Consider the following 25573-nt stretch of genomic DNA (forward strand, 5'->3'; position numbering starts at 1 on the left):
ACACTTAAATTATTAATCTTTCTTCCTTTAATATCATTCAGCTTTATACAATATATGTGCTTGTCTACTGATGTCAAAATCAAACCCAGGAACCCAGGTTACTACTTCAAAAAAAGAAAGAAAAACACTGGTCTTCATATATGAGTATAATTTATACTTATTATCAAAGTTTACTATGCAAGTTCCCACACTATAATGGACTTGCCAATCATTCAGACAGACAATCAATCAGTTCCAAGTAAACAGCTGCCAGTCTGAACTTTAAAACTGGACTGACTTGACCTTGATTATATTCCATCTGCGACCAACAAATCAATTGTTTTCCCATGTCTGTATCCCACATTTCTATTTACCTGGGGATGTCCCAGACTTTGGAGCTTCCCCTCATGATGTATCCCTTGCAGGTGGTGATCATCTGATTGGTGACCTTCACAAACAGCGAGGTCATCCTCTCAGAGCTGTTATAGTAGCCAGAGATGCTGTAGATCATCCTGATAGCATTCATCAGACTGGGCACCAGCTCACACATTGCAGACTAGAAAAAAAACAAGAGAATAAGAAAGAGGTAATTCTTTATTGTTTTCGTTGTTAAATGTGGTGTTCTTTGCTAAAATTAGGGCAAGTATTTCAATGTAAGAAATACAAACATGTCCTACTCGACAATTTGTTTTTGACAGTAGCTACCAGATAAATGACAATGCCACTATCAAACAAATGTTACCTAGCGTAAGTACCTAGCAATGGGCTAACTCCATAAAAGAACGTACTCAAGTCTTTCAAGACAACACTTCAAATATTTATTCTTAGAAAACAGTGAGTGGGCATTATTGATTTTCTCTTTGAGAAACTCCACATCTAGAGCAAACTTCAATGAATGAAAAGGTTTAAAATGTCATTACCATGACTCGAGGTTCTACACTTTCAAAGCATTGTTTCGGGCCTCAAGCAATATTAACCTGGTTTCTGTAGAATGAAAGCACTTCTTACCGGACTGCATTTTATAAGTGGTCCAAAGAACTTGTCCAGTGTGTACAGGTACTTGACATTGTCCTTCGCTTCATTGGCAGCATCTGTGATGCGAGAGTCAAGTTCACGCCAGTGCTTCAAAGCCTTGGACTTGGCACAGTTAAGGACTCCAACCACTGCTTTACACTTGGGGCTCTTGATTTCTTCAAGTAGGCTGAAAAATAAAGGAAAATTGTACAATATTAACAGAAATGCAAAATAATCTTTCAAAAACTTCCAATGATTCCTTGGCCAATAAAATAATAGCAAACAAAGAAAATTAAACATAATCTATAAGACAAAATTATCACAAAACTCTTTCAAGCATTTTGATCCGACATCAAAAAAATTTTCAGACGTACTTGTTAAACTTGGCTGTCCTACTTTTCCAGTAAGCCAACTCAGCAGTAGGACCAATGTCGTCTGCCTCACGTCTCATCTGCTCACTCTCTGTGAGAACTTGGTCAATCTGCTTCGCCCAGTTCATCAACAGCTCCTCCAGCTTCTCAACAGCATCAGCATTGTTAGCTTGAAAAAAAGAAAACAGAAAACATTTCAGCCTTATTCTTAATAAAATATCAGAGGTACACATACCTAATTATCATGATACTTTCTAGATTCTTATTCTTGTTATGAAATACTCATATCTGAGGAAAATTAAATTTCACTAATTATCATACATGTTCAAATATTAATCTATGCCTGCTGATCTTTTACAGTGTCAAACTTGGCTATTCACACACCAATTCCTAAAACACTGTTAACCTACAAATTAACCTTACATTACAAAACAACACTGATACTGCCATTTACTTCTATACTATTTTAATAATAATCATGTATCTTGACTACAAGGCAAAAACTTAAAGCTTCAAGTATAGTTACCTGCAGCTTGGAAGTCTGCTGGTGTCTTCATCTCATCTAGTTGATATCCAACTCCCTCCTCTGAGAGATGAACCTGGCCATCCATACTTTCCCGGGCACCAGACAGGCTGTTGACAAACTTTTCCAGGAGTTCCAGGAATTCTGCCACCTGAGCATTGCTGCTGTCATTCAAGGAACCCCAGCTCTGCAAGACAAAATATTTTTCTAACAATGCAAGCCTCAAATATAATACATTTCAAGATAGGGCTTTAAAACAAACATCACAGTCATCACACAATAACATACAGATTTTCAAAATTTTACAAACAATGGTATAGTGTGATAAATATATGCCCTTGCAGTGCAAGCCAATCCTTTTACTTATACTCAGTGTAAAAAAATAAAAACTGGTGAACTTACATCCAATGATTTTATAGCTGGGACCAACACTTTGGCCATAATTCCTTCAAAGCCACTGAGGACTCCCTTAGAACCATCCATGAATCCAAAGAACACCTCGGAGGCCACATTCTGTACAGTGATCCCTTTGCCTCCCACTGTCAACTTTAGGAAGAAGTAGCAAGTGCCTTGAAGACTCTGAAAATACACAAAATACAATTCCTTGTTATCTTTATAGGACAAGGGATCCAGTGAAAAATAATTCAATTACAAAAGCAATTTCTGTGGAAAATAAAGTATTGTCCAGTTATATAAAAAAGATTTCTTGTGCTATCAGAGGTTAAAATTTTTTCCTTGGTCATCAAAGACAGAAATTTCACAAAAACTTACCTCTGTCTCTCCAGTTGTGATAAATAGTTTTTTTACAGGGTTAGGGTTATGTACACTGGAAGCATCAGTTCTGGAGTAGACATTATCACGGACCTGTAATAGAAATACATGTTAGGTACAGAACATAAAATTTTGCACACATTTAACAATATTTTCTGAAATGTTAAATGTCTGAACCCTTTGTCACAATACAATCCACCACTTCTGTTTAAAATCAATAACTGATGTTATTCTAAATAATAAAGAAATTTGAGGGAAGTGAAACTGATGCAGTAATATCAAATGAGATTATACAGCATACTTAGAGACATATATGTACTCACCGCTTCTTGATGGAAGAACATCAGCTTTCTTGGGCCATTGGGATCAAAGAAATTTTCTATCATTCCAAACTGCAAAATAATGTATGCACCTATAGTAACTGGCAGTGGGACAAAAATGATGAAAATGCTGTTAAACATGTCAGTACTTTGAAAAGTTACATTTACACTTAAATTCAAGATGGTTTAACAAAAAGCAATTCAATTTTTTTAAAAGTCACTTTACCTTGTCATCACTTAAAATAAAGTCTTCCACTTCTGTTACAGAAGCCCCCATTGCATCTGACAGCTACAAGAAAAAGAAAAATTTGGTTACAAGATGCATAAAGGCTTAAAATACTTTGCAAAGACAGCTTACACTATAATTTAGAACATTACAAGCTCTCATTTTTATCAAATTGATAAACATTTGACAAAATTTTCAACATCAGGTTAACTAGACTTAAATTGAATGGCAAAGTACTGTTGACTTATGAAATAGGATTTCATAGAAAAGTTTTATACCCTCTGGATCAGGTACTGATATCTTGCATCCATCTGGAAATAAAAAAAATAAATATATAAATATTGATGCCTTTAGTCCATAGCAACTCGTAATGACATCTCCCTCAGATTAATACCATAATAACCCCCAGTCAATAGTTCTGTTACTGAGAAACCTTTGTATTCTCTAATGAGAAAATCAATAATCTAGGGAATTACTATGTTCCATCAAATGCCATCACACACTTGCAACTATGTACTGACAAATAGTTTAAAATAATTATTAAGAAGAACAATTTCAATATATATACATTGCTTCAATCTATATACCCATACCCAAATATAACTGAAATGCACTGGAAAGTGTTTTTTTTTTTAAGAATAAACATTCTGCAACCAGGTACAAAACTTCTCCATGACGAATCTACTTTATTCTACTTTCAGCTCAATGTACATTCTGGATCAACATGTTGACACAGTCATAAATCTTCCAGCTCTTTTGACTAGTACTTATTTATTGGGACATAGTTTATCTTTATAATGCTTCTGTACAAAAGATTAAGGAGAAATGTAAACAGCTGGGTGGGACATCGAGAAACTTATTGCATTTATAAAAGCTCTCTCAGTCCAAGAAGTTATCTCATTATAACTTCTTGCTCAGTCTTAATGGAGTAGAGTTGAAAGCACCTATGGGGAAATAAGTGTGTGTGCACAGGAAACCTTTACTGCGCTTTGAAGTTGATACCAATTAACCCTCATTTTCCCTCAGGTAGAAACAGCTACTGTTCCATTTTTATTAGCTCTGTGTTAAAGGAAAAAGTTCTAACATTCTGTCTAAAAAGCAAGGTTTAAAGAACACATGGTCTAATACATTTTGGTGAAAAAATCCTTTAAATCATTGTTTAAATACAAGTGTTTAGAAATATTGACAAGCTACGTTCATAACAATATGCTTGTATGGTTTGTCAACAGAGCATAAAAAGCTTTTCATGTTCCTTTTATTGTCGACTTTGCTGCAGGATCTATGGGGCACACAATACTGGTATACATTAAACAGGTAGTGTTCTGTGCATGCGGTAATGGTTTTGTAAGAACACATTGTTTACCGTGTTTTATGTTAAAGTTACAGGTGTGTGTTTTGACTGGAATTTTAATCTGCCTCACAAACACTTTTCATGTTATTCACCTTCTCTATATGTAAATGAAACTTAGATATCATAAAATATGCAAGCGATCCTTTTTTTTAGATTACATATTGATTGATCCTTTTCTTATCAGATTTACATTTAAAGTATATCTAACCATTCACAGCTATATTTCTGTTCTTAAATGACTTGAAAATATGGGTACTCTAAAGTTTTTTTGTTTTTTTTTGCCACTGCATTTACAATGTCATGGCCCTACAAGCAAGCTTCACTGGAAGTTTACACAAGACTTACCTGCAGTCTTCTTTCATCCTTATTGATTTTTGCCTTTTTCTGCATTTCTTTGAGTGCTTCACTGGACATGACAACACTCTTTTTGGTCCCAGTAACCTAAAGCATAGATGAAAAGAGTGTACTTTCACAAACCAAACATTTTCCATAGAATTCGCAAAAGTTAAAGAAAATCCATGTATTTTCACTGAATAGCAGCCAATGAAGGTCTTAGAGAAGATTAAACCATACAGTTCATTAGTGCACAGCCATTTGGACATAGTCCGATTGATTTCTTGGAACTTAAAAGCCTTGGAATGGTTTTCTGATTGGCTTACAGATGGGCTCTGTACACAGCAACTTAATAATTATTAATATGATTTTAATGACTTAGAATCAACATCTTAACGCCAAACACAACTTCAGTTTGCTCTGTTGATATATTTGAACTGTTTGCCAACATTTATATATCTTCCCATTTAGTATTGTTTACACAAAAAACTGTGAAAACACCTCCTGACTTTTTAAAATGATACATTTTTTAACCAAACAAGGGACAATTATGATATTTTTACTGATAATAATATTAACCAAAAGATACATCAATACTTTTAAAAAATCAGATATTGTTGTATACATGTTACAACTGTCATTTGCTTAATTTTTACGTACCGCCTTTGCTGGCTGTGCCTTTGTTGCACCCTTCTTAGGTGCCTTGCTTGATTCTTCATCTTCTGCAATAAGTACAAATAGTATTATAAAGTAATTGTCACAAGCAAAAATTGGTTCAGTCTGTGACAGAAACCCATTAAAACTTTTTATTTGTCTTTTTCCTAAAAAGCACTCAAAGATTTCATGAAAACATAATGACATTATTTTAACGCAATCAACTGCACTTCCTTACATAATTATATATTGTGACACAAAAAGAATACCAACATGTCCATTTCAGCATCTGAAGGAATATGGGAATGCCCCCCCCCACCCCCTACAAAGTATTGTCCCACCTACTGAAGTAAGCACAGATTCACACTAATTCCTTCACGCCTAGAACCAATATCATCTTTTGATAAATTGCATTAATAAGAAATGAACTGATTCAATCTAAATGAGAAAATACTTAAGTAAAATTTTGAAACTAGGCTTTGTAAGATTATCAATACATCAAAGTTTATAAATTAGATGTGTACTGCCTTAGGGCGTAATCCCAGACCTTTTAGATCCATCTATCCCCGCAGGGAGTCTCACTAGATTACTGTCAGATAATCCGGCTTAAATATCCGTCCTGCCTACTACAAGCTGTAAGGGGGTAATTAACTTTCGTGCCCGCTTGGACAGCTATTTAGCGTGAACCCCCCCCCCCCCAGAGTTAGGTCGATCTAAAGTAGATCAATCTAATCTCTGGGAATGGGGTCTTATTGTCATGAAGCGTTGAGATACATGACATACTGTACATCAGATCTATGTACTGGTTTCTAACCATGTGCATCATCTGAGATATCCTAAAATAGGCTGATGGCACTTGCATGATATCATAAAAGACTTACTTATGATGGCAGATCTTGATAAAAAACAACTATAAAAATATATGTGGTTAAATTAGCTCAACTATAATTCTTTGCAGCACTGCACGCGTTAATCTGGCCACTTTCCCACCAATGTGGACATCACTTTTTAATTCTATACTATATAGTTACTGGTATATTTCACATGTTCAGAATTTTCTAAAACTTCTCAGTCTATACAAAATTAACCTATTAGCATATTTAAATATTTCAAACATTTTTCACCTGTTGGGATTATAATACAACAGGTAAATTATACTTTTTTCTTGGGGAAAATATTTCATACTTTCAGAGAGGCCAGGAATCCTATTCTGTACTGAAGGGTAAGCTTACATGACTATACTGTCTTGTATAAAATCCTAAAATGCCACTGTATAATTGTGGGTTAATTTGCTGGCACACTCTACATGATCTGAAGTTCAGACACACTGAAGGAGATTAGTAAACAAGTCCCAGAGAGGACAGAACTAATGTAAACACCAGCTCATCAAAAGTTGTTGAAATAGGAGCCCTAAGCTGGGATCACCTACCTCACAATATAACATCACTGTAACAATATTTCAGCATTTAAGGACAGTGAATGTCACAAGAGACAGGTATAATATATGATGGATAATAACGCAAACGAAATGTCTCAAATGTGGGAACTGCATGTAACGTTATATAATGTGACGGGCACCTGCTACTGACTTTACGCCAGATAAGCACCGATCGACGAATCAAAAGTAGGGAGTTTATTATTACGCAGACAAATCCCTGATTAAGATACACACCCTTTAAAAAGAAATAAACTGTTTACTTACTTTTCACGGAGATAAGCGGCGGGGCGACTTCTGTATCAGGCTTGGGACTGTCTGGCTTGTTCGCCTCTTTCTCACCCGGGGTATCGTCAGTTGCGTTCTCAACGTCAGCCATCTTTACTGCATAAAGATTTCAAAATTCTAGTAAACTTCGAAGCTCCTGGCTTCGACTTTTTCCGCTAATAATTCACCTATGCAACAGTGTATTGTTCTGAATTCGATCAATTTCTGTTCACTCAACGCGAACTTCTATTAGTTCGCCATCTTCTAGGAAAGTAGTTCTTGAGCGGGCGCGTGAATACAAGTAGTTTTAATAAAACAGTGCATTTGAGTTCTTTGACCCAAAACTAGTCAAAATACTTAATTGAAAATATACTTTTTCATATCCTGCAGCTCCTGCAATGTTAAAATACTTGGATAACATCCTACAGACCAATATCAATCTTCACAAATTGCATTTTGTATTGCGGCAGGCTTTCCTGATAGGTAAGTAAGTCGGAGTTGCCATGACGCCGTATACACATTTAGGCCCCCAGTGGTTTTCACCTGAATGCCATTTCTTTAGACTTTGTTGTTCGAAGTAAATGTATCGCGAACAGGTCAGTTAGTATAGCACTGGCGTATTTACCAACATGGATCTTTGAACTACCGTAGATAAGCTCGCTGAACATGCTATTTGGGCCTATCTCACTTGCAGCGTTATTAAATTAACAGTGGGGCTTCCACAATCGAAGTAAAATTTTCCGTTTGAGAAACTTTGTACGATATTTTTCAACACCGATAACAAACTGCATTCGTTTTATTTCAACATTTTAAAGGTTTTAATATGTGTTCTTTTTTTTTTATTTTTGTTATAATCTAAAAAAATATTTTGGGAAATCGTCTTGTCAAAATAATATAAAATGACTCGGTCATCGCTACCATAATATTGACGCGGCCATAACATTGGATGAATTGAGCTCTTAAATGAAAAAAAAAAGAAAAGTAATATAGAATAAATATTAAGAAAAAGGGGGAGAAAAAAACACACAGAGTCATAAAATAGCGGCACACGGAATTGATTTATCGTAAACATAATTTAATCTCTTTTTAAAGGGTGTGTATCTTAATCAGGGATTTGTCTGCGTAATAATAAACTCCCTACTTTTGGTTCGTCGGTGCTTGCCTGGCGTAAGGTCAGTAGCAGGTGCCCGTCACAACATATATCGTTACAGAACCCACATTTGGAGACATTTCGCTTGCGTTGTTATCCATCATATGTTATAGCCTACCTGACTTTTGTGACATTGTTTTGTACTAATGGAAAAGAGAGCAGGCCTGTGCCCCAAAATGCGTTTTCTGTCCAAAATTCTGTCCAAATTATCAAATATTAGGCCTAAAGAAAAATTAATGTGCTAGAAGGAAATATTACAAAAAGAATACGTCCACTTCACCTGTAGATAGAAAAAGCAGACAAGTGAACAAGTTTATTATGTAGGCCCTATCTTTTCTACCCGAAACGAGGAGATTTCTGTGATTTATTAAGGCGAACAATGATAGTCGTAAATCTTAATTAATAAACAGAAATACGTTTTTATTCTGACCAGTTTATAATAAAAAAAGGCTCGACTGTCTACTTGATACAATGTGGCCTAAATGTAAGTAGGCCTATAGGCCGTTATAAAGTCATTACATTGACCGAGGCCTATTTATTGCGATTTTTAAAAAATCGTTGAAAACACCATATCGATTTTGATCGTTTTCTGGCTTATGGCAGATTAGTGAGATGTGTTGTAAAGTCTTTTTATGTGGTTTTTAGTTATCGACTACAAAATTATGCTTGCATGCAACTATCAAATGAAAATGTGGGAAGATGTGCTGTCCAGATGTATAAGGCTTAACTTTGGAAATGAATGGACTTAAGAAAATGTGTAATATGAGTCAGTGCCGTGCACTTTGTGAAATGTAACAAAAAATCGCCTCAGAAATATAATGTTGATTGTATTAGTTAAAATAGCACACTCTTGCCTGAATTTAAATCACCAACTGGAAGTGGTGTGTTAGATGCGAAACCTGCCACACTTACCGCAATCTCTCTATGTTTGATTCCGTTCGGTCATTAATCTGTGGTAAGCTTTTAAAGTATATGCACCCATTATACAAATCTCCATATAAGTTTGACAACTTCCAAAAAAAAAAAAACAGCTAAAAAGGACAATTATGTTGCAGCCAAGCAGTTTTTCTCACGTTCTCAATTCACGCCTATTCTAATGTTCTGAAACACGATATTCTTCGCCGATTCTTAGCATGACAACCATATCTATAGACTTCAAAGAGAAATAAAAAACAACCCATGGCTTTATGAAGCAGTCCCTGAGTTAGAAAATTTAGGTAGATCTATACTTATCTTAATGGACCCAATACCTTTTAGCAAGGTATTAAAAAGATGATACATATGTAGAAATGTATATATAAAAGATGTTGCAATGCATCATTATGTCTGTCATTTCAGATCTTTTTGATCGAGTTGGTTACATAATTCACTATCTATGAATAAGACTGTGAATCTTTAGTTTAATACTTTTTAGCATCTTTCTTTCTTATAAAATTGTCTCAATTCAAAGATTCTTGTGGGTTATTTTTTTGGTTGTGCACTATTCTACGTGATTTTACTGCAGATGGACAGCATAATTACGTCTTGCTGAAATGGTCATTTCAGACACAGGCAATGGGTATGATATGAGGTAACTTCTTCTTCCTCCTGGCTAACGTGTGCACAAAATATGTAGGTGATATGCAAACGATTTACCCAAAAGATCCCATTGATGTTTTACTTCAAGCTTTTCCTAGATTTTAATTACTGAATATGATTAAGATTTACTGCAAGCATTTAATCATTTATGTATATTTATCTTTTGCATGCTCCTATATAATTCAGAAAATAATTTATAAATTTGCTGTATAATTTTGAAATTCGCATGGTGTGGTGAAATATTGTCTTTTCTGAAGGCCATTCTCACTGACACTGAGATATAAAAGAGCGCTCCTCTCGGGGTATCCGCCTCAATCGTGGGATTTTAGGAGTGGGTATATTATGTTTATGCAAATGTCATTTTAGAAGATGAAACAGCCCAGCCTAGGGCAAGGAAACATTAAATTCGTATAGGTGTTAATGGATGTCCTGTATCTATTTTAAACGTAAATTTTGACTAAGGTGGCGCTCAATGCTTTAAGGTGTAACGGATTTACTCTGTATTTTACACCACACTCTTTTTATTTGCACGAAATGGCATGTGTCTCTATTTGTACCTAAAGTCACCTTTGATCGGCTTTACATCTTGTTTATTGGAGCCTATATTCAGCAGACAATGCTCTAGAAATAGGCCTCCATGTCGGCTTTCACGATAATCTATTAACTTTGCACAGTAAATCTCTTGCCGGCGCTTGAATTTCTTATCTGTTATCTGTCTCCCTGTAGACAACATGTCAGGTCTTAAGTACCCATCACTAAAATTGAATTTTTGTTTTACTTCGTTTGTAAGCAGATAGCATGGCGGGGTGAATGAGACGCAATGCAAGGCCAATCCCTTTAGGTGTAAACTTTACGCTAAAACCGGTTTCAACAACCCTTAGAAATATCACTTTGCTCTCAAGTGGTAAACCTAGCGCCTCGAGACAAGTCTAGCTTTTTCAAACCTCTAATTCCATTATGTCAGTTCGGATGAGTAACCGATGGCAAATATAAAAAGATTGAAACGCTTTAGTCAGAGTAACAATAGGAATAATTTTGAAGCCAAACAGAGCAAATTCTGTTCAATGAGTCTGTTGATATTGGACTTTTCTGGTTAGGTTAGCGTGCAAAACACTGACAACACGAGGACAAAAACCTCGGTCTACCCCAAATCTATACGAAGGACTAGAATGAAGATACATATCCTTTTCATTATCGCAGATATTAAATGAAAACAAAGTTCGGAATCGCTGCTGAGTGAGACAGAAAAAAAAACGCGACTTCAAATATTTTATAACATAGTCATTTCCACGTTCTTTCATTGGAATAGCACAGATATATTTGTTACGTATTACTGCATTATTGCAGGCAGTGTTTGTTCCGGTAGTTTCCTATTCTCTCTCCCACAGGTCGGTGCACCCAGGAAACAGCGCAGGTATAGTGTCTAGGTATGAATCACAGTGCGGCTTGACCTAGTTATTGACTTAAAAAGTGTGACACAATAACATATAATGACAAACTATAATCAACAATCCGACCGGAAAGCTTCCGGACTACATTAAGAAAAAAAACAACGCCAAGGCAAAACGAAAAGCATATCGAAAAGGTACGTTTATTGGCGACTATTCATGCATTGATAAAACACCAGGTGGTAGTTGGATACTGCAAGAAAACTGGAATGTAAATGTATTTAAAGCCTGTCTGTTAAGAAGCAACGCGTCTAAAAAGTTGCCGCCGTGACCTCACGTACAAGTCATGTTTTCCCCCACCTGCTGACGTATTGACTCATGTACTACACGCCTCACGCTGGCCCATTCCTACATGTAAATTTCCTTTTCGGGATTCAGACCCATATCAAATTGATATAGTTGTCACATTTGTGGTTTAAACTTAAAGTGAGTAATTAACAGTGACAGCTATAAAACAGGAGATGGCCCAAGGACTGCCCGCAGAAAAGAACATTTTGACAGCGATACCTCAGATACCTGCAGACCCTTCCATTTAATCTAAAATGGAACGGTTCACAATCTCTAGGATATCTTCTTTATATATTTCATTGGTAAGTATCTTTATTCTATGCATCAGTGCTTAATTTTCATTGCATTAGTTTTTGTAATTTATTCATGTCATGTGTAAACCAGTACTGCTACTTTTTTAGTGATGTAGAAAAAAGAGGCATTCTTTACACATAAATACAGTACGCACTTAAGCTAAGAGGACTGCAATACATGATGAGGGAAACAGGTTGTTTAGCCTCCATCCTTCTCACCTTTAAATTAGCAAGATAAAGATTACTGGATACCACGGACAAGTATATCCAGCTTTTAAAATCCAATCATTCATTGTTTCAGATAGTATTACTTGGGTTATGGGAAATCCATGCTGTTCCGGAACGTAAGTGTTCTTCCAATATAATTGCTTTTAAATGGTGCTTGGATAGCAAGCTCTTGTTGGGCATTTTTTTTAAGTCTGCGAAGTTTAATTCTAATAGGCGTGTCTTGCATTATTAATTAAAATAAAGCCACAGTTATTTGGATCTGAATAAACAATCAATTCCTTTGATCGGTAACATAAATACCTGTCTATTCCAAAAACTTTCAGGTGCTCGTGAGAAAATTCGCAGATTTAACAGCTTGCGTCGGAACTCTTATCATCGAAATGTTGCTTAATTGATTTGTTTGCAGGAAGCATATTCAGGCAACTTTTTGTGGATTTTAAGCTAATCAGTCCGTCAAATTGTGTAGTAGGCTGCCATTAAATAAGTTTTCTTTATTTACCAGGCATGAGTTTGTCCCGTTCCTGGGTCTGACCCAATGTTTCTTTACCTGAATAGTGCAAACATTGACCAATTAGCACATGTTTGACAAATAAAAATGTATATATAACTAAGAGGAAACACTGTTTGAAATGGAGCATCTAACAGGGAATTAATATCCTTCTGAATTGTTCACGTTTCCCCCGGGCTGTCTTTGTGAAATTTACTTTAAGACAATACCTTATGGATAAACTTTTAAAAGTTTGTGGAGCTGGTTCGACTATTTTCAGTCTTATACAAAATATTTCAGTAATTAAGTTGAAAGGGTCCGACAGGAAAGTTTAACAACTGGGTAAAAGGGTAAATCTAATTAGTAAGCATCTAAAATGACGATTACTTCACTGAACACAAAGCTTTACGATTGGCTATAACGATTTAGGCGGAAAGAAGTGATGGGAAATGAAAAAGAAAAAAAAAACGAATGCAATCTACAGGAGGTATATAAAAAGTCTCACTGATAAAAGATATATGTATACATCTTGCAGGTGAGATACACTTCAAGTGTCCGAGAGATCAAAGGAACAAGGTGGTGATCAGCTATTCACTGCTCAAGGTACAAGATTCGTTTTCCTGGCAGTAAACAAAACAAAAAATGGACACGAACTAACACGTTCAGCGGTTATGTTTAGTTTTTGTTATCAAAAAAATACACAGCTAACTTAGTTATTTACGGGGATAGCGGATTTTCAGGCTTCCTATGGTCAAGTATGTTTTTACAACATTAATGAGAACTCTGAGCAAATGAGCAATTCTTATCTCGAACCACAAGCCTTTGCCTTTGATGTCTTGGTTGGTTGGCAAGTCATGATAGTCAGTCAAGCGCGGTGCAAATTCCCATCACTCAGGTAATGCAGGTGTACAAAAATATATATACCTGGAGTTCATACCCTAAATATAAAAAAATAAAGCACACCTTGCTCCAGTGATCATTATTTTATATGTCAAATTTGCCTTTCGTGTTACGTTAACATTAGCCCAGCAGCTACTTGTGTATCTCAAGCTCGCCCCGATAGGTATATGGAACCTAATTAGCCATTATATAAGTGGCCGGATTGAGACGGCCGTCCGGCCAGACTGGTTATTTATCAGCCTGCAGAGGCTGTAAAGCAAATGATGTTAACAGAAAAAGTACGTGTTTTGAATACTCCTCGAAATAAAATTTAGCCCCAGTGGTTTAATTTTGTAATAACTCACGTGCATGGAAATATAGCGGGTCAACAGAACTGACTGCCGGGGTTTTGTTTGCTTGCTTCTACTTACAAGAAAATATGTCATATGGAATATTTTCTACGTTTACTGGTTCCACCTCTTTCTATCATTACCTTCACCTTAGCCAACATACTGTGCGAATAAAAAAACTTCAAAGCTACCGGCAACGAACTGGCAATTTTATTAATCATATAATAAGTAAAATTATCGCAATATTTCATGCAGCAGAGCCAGCGGTGTTTATTACCGATGAACTCCTCGGCCGTACTTGCTGGTATTATGTCTGAGATACCGCCTGTGAAGTGAGAGAGAATACACGCTGTCTGGCCCGCGGAGCATGCATCGAATTGGAAACATTGTATCTTTCTGACCTTCCTCACCGAACGTGCTATCGCAAGGAATGCATCAAATTTCTGGAGCAGACATATCCTTTTAACCAAAACTCATGTTTTTTCTGCGCAAGTTCGTGTCCTCCAACTCCACGTGTTACGACCGATATACAGAGCATTAGAAATAGATAAACATATATGCGAAACCTCAACAAGGTCAACACCATTGAACGGCTGTAAAGTTCTCACCCAGTAGTAATCCATTAGTAAGGCTTTCATCAACACAAATACTTAATGCTACCTGTAGGCAAGGTTCGCGACTTGCATTGTAAAAAATCCATCTCTGGGTTGATCAATGACAAGCTGGGGGAGTTACCGTGTACTAATGCTGCCACTGGCACCTGTGTTGTGTCCTAATTTTTCTGAAAGACCCCGCATCTCATTATTACAGCCTTTGATAAAATGTTTTTACGGAACCCGTTTACATTAATCTTGTTACTGATATAGTGTATTTTTTTCTGCAGGACCCAAATTCTCGCGATACAGAGGAGACATTCCCATAGAGACAGCGACAAAAACGCCCAAACCACGCACCACCACAGGTTAGTTGCGCCGGATATACATTGTTCCCGTTTTTTTGCTTCTAAGGCGTCATTAACATGTTTTCTTTCTTACATCATTTTCCGTTCAGTTTTGATTTATCTGAATCACATCGAATCCGATCTGTCATAATATCTATACAGAAACTAAAACTAAACAATTGAAAGAAAATTTTAAGGAAAGAATCCGAGAAAAATAAATACATATTTTTAAGTTTTTCTGTTAGATTAATATACTCACGTCAGTTTGATGAAGGCCTCCGACCAGGTTGGCCGTAAGCAAACGGTACGGAAAATTTTAGGCTTGTGTCTGAGAATTTTCATGTTTAGATTAATCTATATTTTCATTTTATTCTTTTTAATTTCAGCAACCGACTGTGGCATGACTCCTGCAGACATAGTGTTTGTTCTCGACTCCTCAAGAAGTATATGGAGAGTGGACTTTACACAACAGCTCAAATTTGTGAAAGATGTAGTTAGCTCATTCAGTATTTCGAAGAACAAGATTCAAGTCGCTGTTTTGATATTCAGTAGTCAGCCACAAGTACAGTTTTTCCTCAACGAATACCACACCACTGCTGATGTGGTAAAGGCTATCGATAAAATCCGACAAAGGCCTGGAGAAACCTACACTGGGGATGCGCTGATAACTATGAGGCGTGATGTTTTCTCCACCAGAAATGGAGCGCGGCCAGGCGCGAGAAAGATCGGAATAGTCATAACAGACGGCTTATCAACCGTACCCACCGAGACGGATAGTGCGGCCAAGGCGGCAAAAGAGGCAGGCATTAAAATGTTTGCCATTGGAGTTGGCGAATTTGCAGATTTCTCGGAAATAAAACGTATTGCCAGTAAACCTGAGAATGTCTTCACGGTCAAAGGATATGATGCTCTTTATAAGATCCGAGATGAGTTAACACGGAAAACTTGTGGCGTGTTAAACGATCCAGCAGCAACTTCAGGTAACCACATTTTGGTAAATACTGCTCATAGGGGTGTGCAACCAGCTAATAGAATCGTTGACCGCAAAAAGATAAGGCGTCCTCAAAGACGCAACATTTACCGTCTTACGCCTCTAGTTATTTCAGCGTTAGAGAATATGATCTTAGAAAAAACCCAAATGCTCTTCAGAATCTGGAAAAACACTTGTCTTTGAAGCACCGCGCTACCCTCCATTAGAACTTGCCATTTTAAAACAATCTTTCGTTTTCATTCACATCTAAAAGTAAGAAAATTCATTTAAAAGTACATGATGAAAAATAATCATAGTAAAAAAACAGTTAAATGCATTCTTATAATTGGTAAAAGTGATAATATGTAAAACGTAAAAAAATTATTGGATACTTTTTAGGGACAACGCCTCCTCCGATCCATGGCGGATGGAACACTTGGGAATCATGGACCACCTGCACACTCACTTGTGGAGGTGGTACTCAACATAGAATGAGATTGTGCAATAACCCCTCCCCGGCACACTTCGGAAAAAACTGCCATGGCTCTAAAGCAGATTTTAGAGGGTGCAATATTCAAAACTGCCCGGAAGACGGGAACTGGTCTCACTGGAGTCCTTGGAGCACGTGTTCTAAGTCATGTGAAGGGGGGACGAAAACGCGATATCGAATGTGCAATGATCCCACCCCTAAACATGGCGGGCAGCCGTGCAAGGGGGATAAAGAAGAGATAAGCTCATGCAATCTGCAGCCGTGTTCTATGCCGTTGGACGGTGCTTGGTCAACATGGGCGGAGTGGAGTAGCTGTTCCAGTTCGTGTGATAGCGGTTTCAAAAGGCGTTTTCGTTACTGTAATTCACCTGCTCCGGAACGAGGAGGGGAAGATTGCGTTGGCCTTGACGAGGATATTGTCCCGTGCAAAGTTCGAGAGTGTCCCGTGAATGGCGGTTGGTCAGATTGGGAACAAACTGATTGCAGTGTTAGTTGCGGTGGCGGTTTGGCAGTACGGACTCGCACCTGCACAGCACCAAAACCAAGCAACGGCGGAGAAGACTGCCGAGGCGATTCGAAAGAAACGCTATCCTGTAATACTCAAAAATGTCCAGTGAATGGAAAATGGGAGCCGTGGAGTCCATGGTCATCTTGTACGAAAAGCTGTGAAGGAGGCACAAAATCGCGCAAAAGAAAGTGCGTGCCTCCTCAGCATGGCGGAAAAGATTGTAATGGAGCGGACGAGGAGACAGTCTCGTGTAACACTGACCTCTGTCCAGTCGATGGTTACTGGACATCGTGGAGTGCTTGGACAGCATGTAGCGCAACCTGCGGGGAAGGTAAAAAGATGAAGATGCGAGTGTGCATGCCTCCGTCTTATGGTGGACTGCCGTGTGGACAGGGGGAGACCACAATGCAACAAAGCTGCAAAGTCAAGGAGTGTCCAGGTTGGTACATGTACACACAGCGCTTTGTTGGTGACCTTACTTGAGACCATCTTAGGTAGAAAAGAGCGAGTGAGGGCCATTTCGTTTTTCTAATGTTAATCTCAAACAGTTCCTTTACCGGCAAATGATTCTTTTTAATTCATTTTCCAAAAGACAGACAGCTGATTCTTGCTAATAACAAATGTGGCTCTTTTCGCTTATTATCAATATTAATGTAACTTTACATCTTCCAGTTGCTGGTAATTGGGGCGACTGGTCTGGTTGGACAAAGTGTTCTGTTCCATGTGGAGGCGGTAAACAGACACGACAGAGAGCATGTGACAACCCAGCACCGGCACACGGGGGACAAGAATGCCAAGGGGATAGGGAGCAATCTCAAGAATGCAACAAAAAAGCCTGTGCAGACGAATGTAAGTCCTATATAGTTATGTTTAGGCTTGATGATTGCTTTTAGTCTAAAGAACTATATATGTTGATAGTTCAAAATATAGAGACAAGTTGAATTACCCAAGTAATTTTCTTCGATTTTTTTTTCTTCAGCCAAACCCGAACTGGTGAAATGCGGAGAAAATCCTGCCGACATAGTATTTGTGGTTGACGCATCTTCAAGTATTTGGCCAGAAGATTTCAAGAAGTTAAGGATTTTTCTGCGCGACGTGGTAGCTGAATTTAACATCGGGAAAGATAAAACCCAAGTTGCTCTCATGCTTTTCAGCGACCGCCCCCGTGATCAATTTTACCTGAACACATACAGCAAGAAAGACTATCTTCTCCGTCACATGTTAGCCGTGCAACAAATGGGAGGAGGTACACGAACAGACAAAGCTCTAGAAAAAGTAATGACAGGACGTTTTCTGAAACCTCAGTTTGGTGCCAGAGCCGACGCCAAGAAAGTTGTGATTGTAATTTCTGATGGCCAGTCATATTACCCGGAAAAGACCTCTGAGGCTGCGGCAAAGTTAAAAAAATTCACTTCGTCCCCGCCCATTGTCCTCGCGTTGGGAATAGGTGGCCAAGTGAACTTTAGGGAACTCTACAGCATAGCTACCTCTCCCGTCCACAGCCACGTATTCCGTGCGATTGACTACAATTCGTTAGCACAGATTAAAGAAATGGTTGCAGAAAAAGCATGTGAAGGTAAGGATGCACAGGAAATAAGTGTGAACGTTTTCTTTTTTCTTTTTCTCTTTCTTTTTTTTTTTTTTTTTTTTTTGGGGGGGGGGGTGGAGGAGGTATAAACGTGTATTGCTATAACAGGAAAGTAATTTCGTCGTAACCTTTTCAACGACGTAACAGCAATTTCACATTCCATTTGCATGGGTAGCGAAGGCGCAATTCCTCATGAAATCAAGATATTCTTTAGACTATTTATTCCCACTCCTATTAAGTTTTAGAGACGGTTTAAAATTGATTCAAAAATTGTCATCAGGCCTATATGATTGAGCCACCGGGCGCGACCTATTGTTCAAAAGTAATTTAACACCCACCTTTGATTGGTAATGCCACTGTCAACCTTAAATTTATGAATTCATCGCACTTCATATTATCCCGTTTCTTCTTGAAAACGAGTTCTACAATCACTAGAGTCAAAACTTGGATGTTTAAATTTCAGTCTGCAGACGATCATTAGTGAACGCGGCACCAGTCAAACACTAATTGTCAGTTGCGATCTTCCTCCCTTGTCTGTAGCGTAATAAGTTATTCTGGTACTCTTGATTGCACAAGACCAAATGCTGGATTTTTTTTGTAAATGGAAGGTTCGCGCAGCTTTTTTTTCACAATATGGATATATGAAAATCGTAGATAACGTATTTTCTTCATCATAAAACATTTTATTTTCAGGTACCCGATAGCACAGATTAAGATCTGCGTGGTGCTACGTTTACTGGTGCTTTTCACCCAGGAATACCAAGGAATATTTCCACTTTTTGTCCGCGTCAGTGAGTCTCAGGAACGTCTATGCACAAAGTCTGCCCGCGGATCAGTGTGGAGCGTCTCATCTCGTTTTTCGCTCGACTTCATTCGATTTCACTTCTGGGATATTTTCAAAAACGAAATTGGAAGGGAGAATTTTTAGACTTTTCTTCAATGAAGTGAATTTGAATTAATTTAAAATTGAATTCAAAATATCTGGGATGTTTTGGGGGTTTATCAGTTCTAAAAAAAGTTATACGAACTATTAGTACCCATATCCTTTAGGGTTTCACTTTAAATTAGTGTATTAACAATTCCAGAAATTTCACTTATTTCAAAACTTCAGGATGCTTGTCATCGGAGTGAATGGTTATAAAACAGCGTTATCAACCGTCATAACGCCCAGGTTTCCTGTCTAGATACAATTACTATCTATTTCTTAGGGAATTGCCTATCAAAAAAATAAAAACTGTGACGGATATAACTGGGAAAAGCGATCAGCCAAAGAAGACATCTCTTAAGATTAATTTATTACGCATATATTCTTTGTATTTATACATTTCATATGTACATATGCAGCTTGCATGTAACTCATTCATATATTTTTATGTACTCTTGGAAAGCAGTTTGCCTTGTTCAAATATACTGTGATATTTCATATGTGAATAAATGTGAGAACAATCAAAATGGTTTAACTTGCTTAAATGCTTTTAATCCCTACCAATAAATCGGGAAACTGCAACCATAAAGAACTTGTAAACATTTTCAAAGAAATACCCTTAAAATTCATGCCACTTAGCAGATATAATATAATAATACTAACGTTTGTTTCTTTTGTAAATAAACATGTAGAACCCCATCAGTTTTATATTAACAAGACACAATCTCCCTCTCTCTCTCTCTCTCACACACACACACACACAGCACTGAAATCCAGATGACAAAAAGAAATAAAAATTAAATACGCTCAAACACATCATACAAGGCCTATTGTAACATTCTTCTGTCTAACAAGCTTAAAAAGGTGCTTCTTGAAGAGTTCTAAAAGTTCCTCTTTGATTTCTGGTATAGATATCATTTGCCGCAACCTCTGGTCTCGCCACATCCAGTCAAGAATTATGTGTTGAATCTGGTCAACTTTTAGAGCACCTAAAACAAATCAAATGTGCAGTCAATTTAATTCTGGCTTTGCTAGCTAACCATATCATTCACATCAAATCATAGTTTTTATTTTTGGTTCAAGGGAGGACTTGTTCATGTCAACTTGAATGAGTACCAAGTGTAACAGCTATGTCAATTTATAATCAGGTTATTTAATATTGAAGAACCAGAAAAATCTTTAAACTTAAAGCCTGCTATAAATCACTGAAAATATTAACATCATGTACTTAATAGTTGAAATGCACCTTACCTTCCTCAATAAGGGCATTTATTCTGTGAGGTGTACCTACTCCCATCTGGATCACTGTATTGTCCAAGTACTTCTTCTGTTCTTCTATCTGCATTTTCAAAACAAAACCCATTTTTACATACATATTTTCATAACGGCCCTTCATCTTAATGGAGATCAATTTTTCCAAGCCTCTTAAATCATATCCATAACATAATTCATATTTATAAATGGTTTTACATAATGTTGCCAAATGACCATACTGCTTCTCATGGGATTTAAAATGGGGTCACTCGAGTCCTGGTGATGTTAGTGAGACTGTTTAAGCTAAACCAGGTCTTACCACACCCATTCTACAGACATTTGTGCTACCATCACATAACTTGGGACAACCTAATAAATATTCATAAATTAATTCTAATCAGTAATGTCAGCAAGCAATTTACCTTCATGTGCTTGGCAAATAGTTTAGCCACTTTACACTTTTCTTTGAATGTTTTCTGTATTTCTCTGTAATTGACATAATGGAGAAACAACTGAACACCATTATAATCGAATTGGTCTGAAATTTTATCTAAAATTGTAAAAAAAGTAAAAATTATCTATTTTTTCTAATTAGACATATTCATATATATAACCTTTTTTTATTCCATGCAATAATTCATCACAGGTAATAGATGGGATGTTTTAAGTAAGAAAAAATTATCTATTTTTTCTAATTAGACATATTCATATAAATAACTTCTTTTTATTCCATGCAATAATTCATCACAGGTAATAGATGGGATGTTTTAATAGCAATCCCATTATACAACTACTTTGTGGAGAAAAAAAAAATCAAAGGCCACCTTTCAGATCTGCTATCCTTTAAGTGAAACACAAAAATAAACAAACATGTTAAATCGAGTGCTTCTGCCCTGAGCTTTCCTGCCTGATTTGATTAACTGGATGAAAGAGTAGTTTTGCCGCGGTAAAGTTAACTGACCTGTTGAGGTGAACTGCCCTGGATGCAGCACTACAAATAACCAGCACTAGAGGTGCTCCATTCTCCTGCTTCTGGACTTTCACCAAACGCTTCCACTTGGGGAGAACCTGTCTCATATAGTCAGCCACCTGGCAGTTCAAGGATGCACATTTCATAAAATGACTGTCTAGAATAAGGAAAAAAAAATAGGTTCATTGATCAGAAACTGTCTATGGCAACAAGTAGGCATATGTCTCTTACAAAAGACAAGGCTAGGCTTACTGTTTTTTCAATTTATTCTTTGATTACAAATAACATATTTTATACATATTGTGTACCCAATGGAGAAAATGTCTATTTTATATTTTACTATATCTATATGTACTTTTAAAATTGTTATTGTAGTCTAAGTAATGCTGTTATAGAATAGAATTTATTATTAATAGGTCAAAACTGTTGTGTGTTTGAATAAATTAACAAAATTAAAAATATAATTTATTTGAATTTGGAAACGTGTGATAAATTTAAGATTTTTTATGTCAGTTATTCTTTGTTTGGTAGTACAACAGTCATCACAACTAGAGGGTCTCTTTTTTTCAGCTAAAAGCATTCTAAAGCATGCCTGAACAACATGATCATCAAGGTGCAATTTCTCTTCTGCTTTTCTCAAAGTCATTGTTTTAAAAAAAGAACAACCAGAACAAACATAACAAGACTAACCACAATTTGAATTTTGTAGAAACAACAGCTGATACATAATATACTAGAGAATTAGAGTGTGTGAAAGTTTTCTCTAAAAATCACCACCAATTTAAAACAAGAAGTTCAACTTTTGCTTATAACAATTATATGTATTCAAATATGTTTGTACTGAGACAAAAATTCAGAGAAAAATATTCCTCACCATCAAGCTGCACTTCATCCATTTCCACTGCTGATAATTTGTCTTGAAAATGTTTCTGAACTGAATCTATAAAGTCTGAACATGTTACTGCTTCAGGCTTCTGCTCAGCAAGGACTTGACTCAGGGTTTTCTGTTATCAAAACATAATGAATAAATAATATTTCTTGTGCCAAAAAGCTACATCAGTGTAAAAAACAGATGACAGTTACATAATACAAAGCATATAAATGAAAAATTGCAAAATAAAAAAGATTGATGATAAGATCAAACAGAGCCATTTAGCAATGATAAAGGTCACTGGTAATGATCTAAAGTTTTCAGATATGGCTTTCGAGAATTTATGATAAAAGTTTTAGTTTAATTGACTACATAAAAGGGTTTTGTGATTGTTGGAGTATTTCAAGTTTCAAATGTTTTAATAGGCAGGTTCCTTCAAAATATTACTTTCTTGCAAAAATATTCTTGTATCCCCTTCCAGTCCATCCCCATCCTCCTAACCTCCATTCTATCCATTAGTATTCACATTGCTTTACTACAAATGAAGTATGCAGCTGTATTCTGTGTATAACTGTGTTCATCATATTTTCAATTTTCATGTGGAAATTAGACTGAAGCGCAAACACTCACTTTCTTGTTTTTTCTTTTTGACTTTTTATTTTGTGGAGTGTCAATTTCACTATCACATCCCTCAAATTTTCTTTTCTTTTCTAGTGGAAGAGATATGTCTTCTTTTTCCTCTTCAACTTCACCCTAAAAAAGCCAAGTTTGTTAAGCACTACAGGTAACATGGACTCTAAAAAACTAGCAAGTGACTCAATTCCAAAACTGTGCAAAAAAAAAAAAAAAAAAACAGAATAATTAGCGTAAATGTATAATAATCATGCTGATTTTCGAAAACCAACCTGCTTCTTTACCAAACAAAGCCACTCAGTAAATTTCAAATAAAACAAAAAATATGGTTTAGAATTAAGTTATTTGGCAAATGTCATGTGTTGGACAGCGACAGCAATGTACGAACAGACAGACCAATCAAAATATATACACACACTTACAGTGTCTGTATATAAAAATGGAATGAAACAGAGTCCAAGTGCTTAACAGGTTGATCAATGATTCCCGAGTTGGAGAAAATTGTCTTTTTTCTGAGAAAAATTCCTTTTTTGGTGAGTAAATCCTGTATAAAATGTCTTTGAGGTTATGTGTTCTGTTACCCAAAGTCTGGCATGAAATTCATGCATTACCATTCATATTTACAGTTTCTGATATGTATTCTGCTAACAGACAAAATCTGGGGGGGCAAGATGCATATTTGTTCTTGATGGGAGTTGACATGCAAACTGGTCATCATTTTACACTTTATGAAGGCTTCGTTTTCATGTGTTAACTAGCAAAGCATACAGATACGTAAATAGGAGTGCTAATGTATGTTTTTTGTTTTACCCCAAATCAGGCTTAAAAATGGGTATATATAAAACTTATAAAATTATTACCATGGTTTGTCTTCAGAAAAAGTATGATTTTTTTCTGGTGACATCATAAAAGCTCTTGTGGGGGTGAAAGTGTTATTTTTGGTTTCTTTATGTTCTCTACATGCACTACTTGTGCCTGGTCTTCTTTCAGAAAAATTCCGAATGCAAACACAAGAGCTGGGGTGCAGGAGCTGTGCTGTGCACTATATAGGACAGTGTGGCCGATCTTTCTGACACAATTCCGTTCAGATTTTCGGTCTTATAAGCTGGATAGATCTACGTTTTTACCTGCACTAAGTACACGTACCGTGACTTAGGCAATGGTCAAATATGATTTAAAAGAAAAAACTCAAGTAAGTCAGATACTTATCCTCACATCATTGTCAAATAATCTCAACGACCTAAACTAAAGTAATGAAAGTAATTACTGGAATTTACCTTCTCTATCCACCACTCATCATCTAAGCTATCGACCATTATTTGAAATCAGCCTTCTGGGGCAGAGACAGACAGAAACCCACGTGTATGTCGTTCGCTCCTGATCTCGTGTACGAAGGATTACTCTTATCATTTAGGAGGTTAGAAATATGAGCATTGTGGTTGTTGAGCCCTCGCCTGTTCAGCTATCACATTTATAAGAGCAGAATGATATACTTACTATACAGAAGAAATTGAAGGCTCCAAAATTTCTTTTATAAATTCGTGTACCTGTGATGTACACAACGACTTAAGTGCCATGGTTTTCTTTTTTTATTGCCTTTCTGATAATGGTACACGTGATAGGCCTACACACTACTGCAGTAGTCTACAACAACTTGCCATGATTTTTTATAATTATTTCTTTATTTTTTTTATTATTTTTTTACTTAACTGAATCACGGATGTCATTGCTGCAGTTACATGTTTATTAGGGTAGACTAGAGAGGTCATGTGTCTCAAATTATCATTTCACTGATAATGCTGCATCCATCGGGTATACAACATTTCTCATCACATCAGTTTAAGGTAATTTAATCTGATTGCTTTTCTTATTCTTGCAAAACCGGTTGATGGTTCTAGTCGAAAGAAATTTTACGGTTTTATCCAAGCGTATATTTTAGTATTTTCCAGCCAAACTGAATTTTCCCCGAAAATTTTCTGCGGCTCACGACTCATTTGATTCAATGCTTTATACCATTTTCAACAAAAGGATTTAGTTCCTTATAACTGGCCAGTCAATGACAATCATGTGCACTTTTTTAAGAAGAGAATAGTGATATTGGGTACATGTAGGCTTACTTTTCAGATCTATTTGAGGGGTCTTATCGTTTTTAAGATCTGGATTGAAAAAGATAAGTTTTAAAGAATACATGTATGTATACAACATATATGACTCTGGGGCATTTTAGAACATCTATTAATCAATTAAATGATCGATCGATTAATTAATTGATTGATTGGTGGGCTATTCTCGCTTTCAGAAACTTCTTCCCTTCAAGCTGGCTAAATTAGATGATAAATATCATAGCATATTATAATTTATCAACTTTCTTTAAAATTACCAAGGTGTCTATTTTGTTTTGAAATGGTCAGAAAACACCTGCTCCCAGATCACTTACTGTAAGCTTAAAAATTAAGCTTAAAATTTGAAACACGGCAAA

General features: G+C 36.4%; 3 protein-coding genes across 5 annotated transcripts in view; 1 reads left to right on the top strand and 2 right to left on the bottom strand.

Annotated features, from left to right (window-relative positions):
• The window catches only part of LOC106177909 (dynein axonemal heavy chain 5), a 40982-nt gene extending 33453 nt beyond the window's left edge, over positions 1-7529 (bottom strand). For both annotated transcript variants that reach the window (XM_087008573.1, XM_013560854.2), the window contains exons 1-12: positions 7245-7529; positions 5549-5610; positions 4901-4996; positions 3483-3515; positions 3205-3267; positions 2982-3050; positions 2659-2751; positions 2290-2466; positions 1891-2074; positions 1368-1533; positions 988-1180; positions 354-535 (exon numbers count right to left, since the gene is read on the bottom strand). In XM_087008573.1, coding sequence (XP_086864699.1) covers positions 354-535; positions 988-1180; positions 1368-1533; positions 1891-2074; positions 2290-2466; positions 2659-2751; positions 2982-3050; positions 3205-3267; positions 3483-3515; positions 4901-4996; positions 5549-5610; positions 7245-7356 — 1430 coding nt within the window. In that variant the 5' untranslated portion in view covers positions 7357-7529. The remainder of the gene's footprint in view (positions 1-353; positions 536-987; positions 1181-1367; positions 1534-1890; positions 2075-2289; positions 2467-2658; positions 2752-2981; positions 3051-3204; positions 3268-3482; positions 3516-4900; positions 4997-5548; positions 5611-7244) is intronic.
• A 3743-nt stretch (positions 7530-11272) lies between these two features.
• Positions 11273-19675, top strand: LOC106177910 (coadhesin). The gene is made up of 8 exons (XM_013560855.3): positions 11273-12010; positions 12303-12345; positions 14829-14906; positions 15272-15865; positions 16255-17292; positions 17526-17702; positions 17833-18429; positions 19135-19675. Exons 1-8 carry the CDS (start codon positions 11963-11965, stop codon positions 19143-19145), a joined length of 2586 nt encoding a protein of 861 aa, XP_013416309.2. The 5' UTR covers positions 11273-11962; the 3' UTR covers positions 19146-19675.
• Positions 19676-19719: 44 nt separating this feature from the next.
• On the bottom strand, positions 19720-24521 carry LOC106177901 (protein CMSS1). 2 transcript variants are annotated; one of them, XM_013560844.2, is made up of 7 exons: positions 24372-24521; positions 23092-23214; positions 22465-22594; positions 21582-21747; positions 21043-21106; positions 20618-20705; positions 19720-20355 (listed from the first exon to the last, which is right to left on the bottom strand). In XM_013560844.2, exons 1-7 carry the CDS (start codon positions 24408-24410, stop codon positions 20183-20185), a joined length of 783 nt encoding a protein of 260 aa, XP_013416298.2. In that variant the 5' UTR covers positions 24411-24521; the 3' UTR covers positions 19720-20182. The 2 variants fall into 2 exon arrangements, with proteins under 2 accessions (XP_013416298.2, XP_013416299.2); XM_013560845.2 differs by lacking the exon at positions 23092-23214 and having other exon boundaries at positions 24372-24510.
• Positions 24522-25573: the final 1052 nt, after the last annotated feature.

This window comes from Lingula anatina, chromosome 1, assembly GCF_051362555.1.
Source record: "Lingula anatina isolate TDL-2025a chromosome 1, LinAna3.0, whole genome shotgun sequence".
In the NCBI taxonomy this organism is placed as follows: domain Eukaryota; kingdom Metazoa; phylum Brachiopoda; class Lingulata; order Lingulida; family Lingulidae; genus Lingula; species Lingula anatina.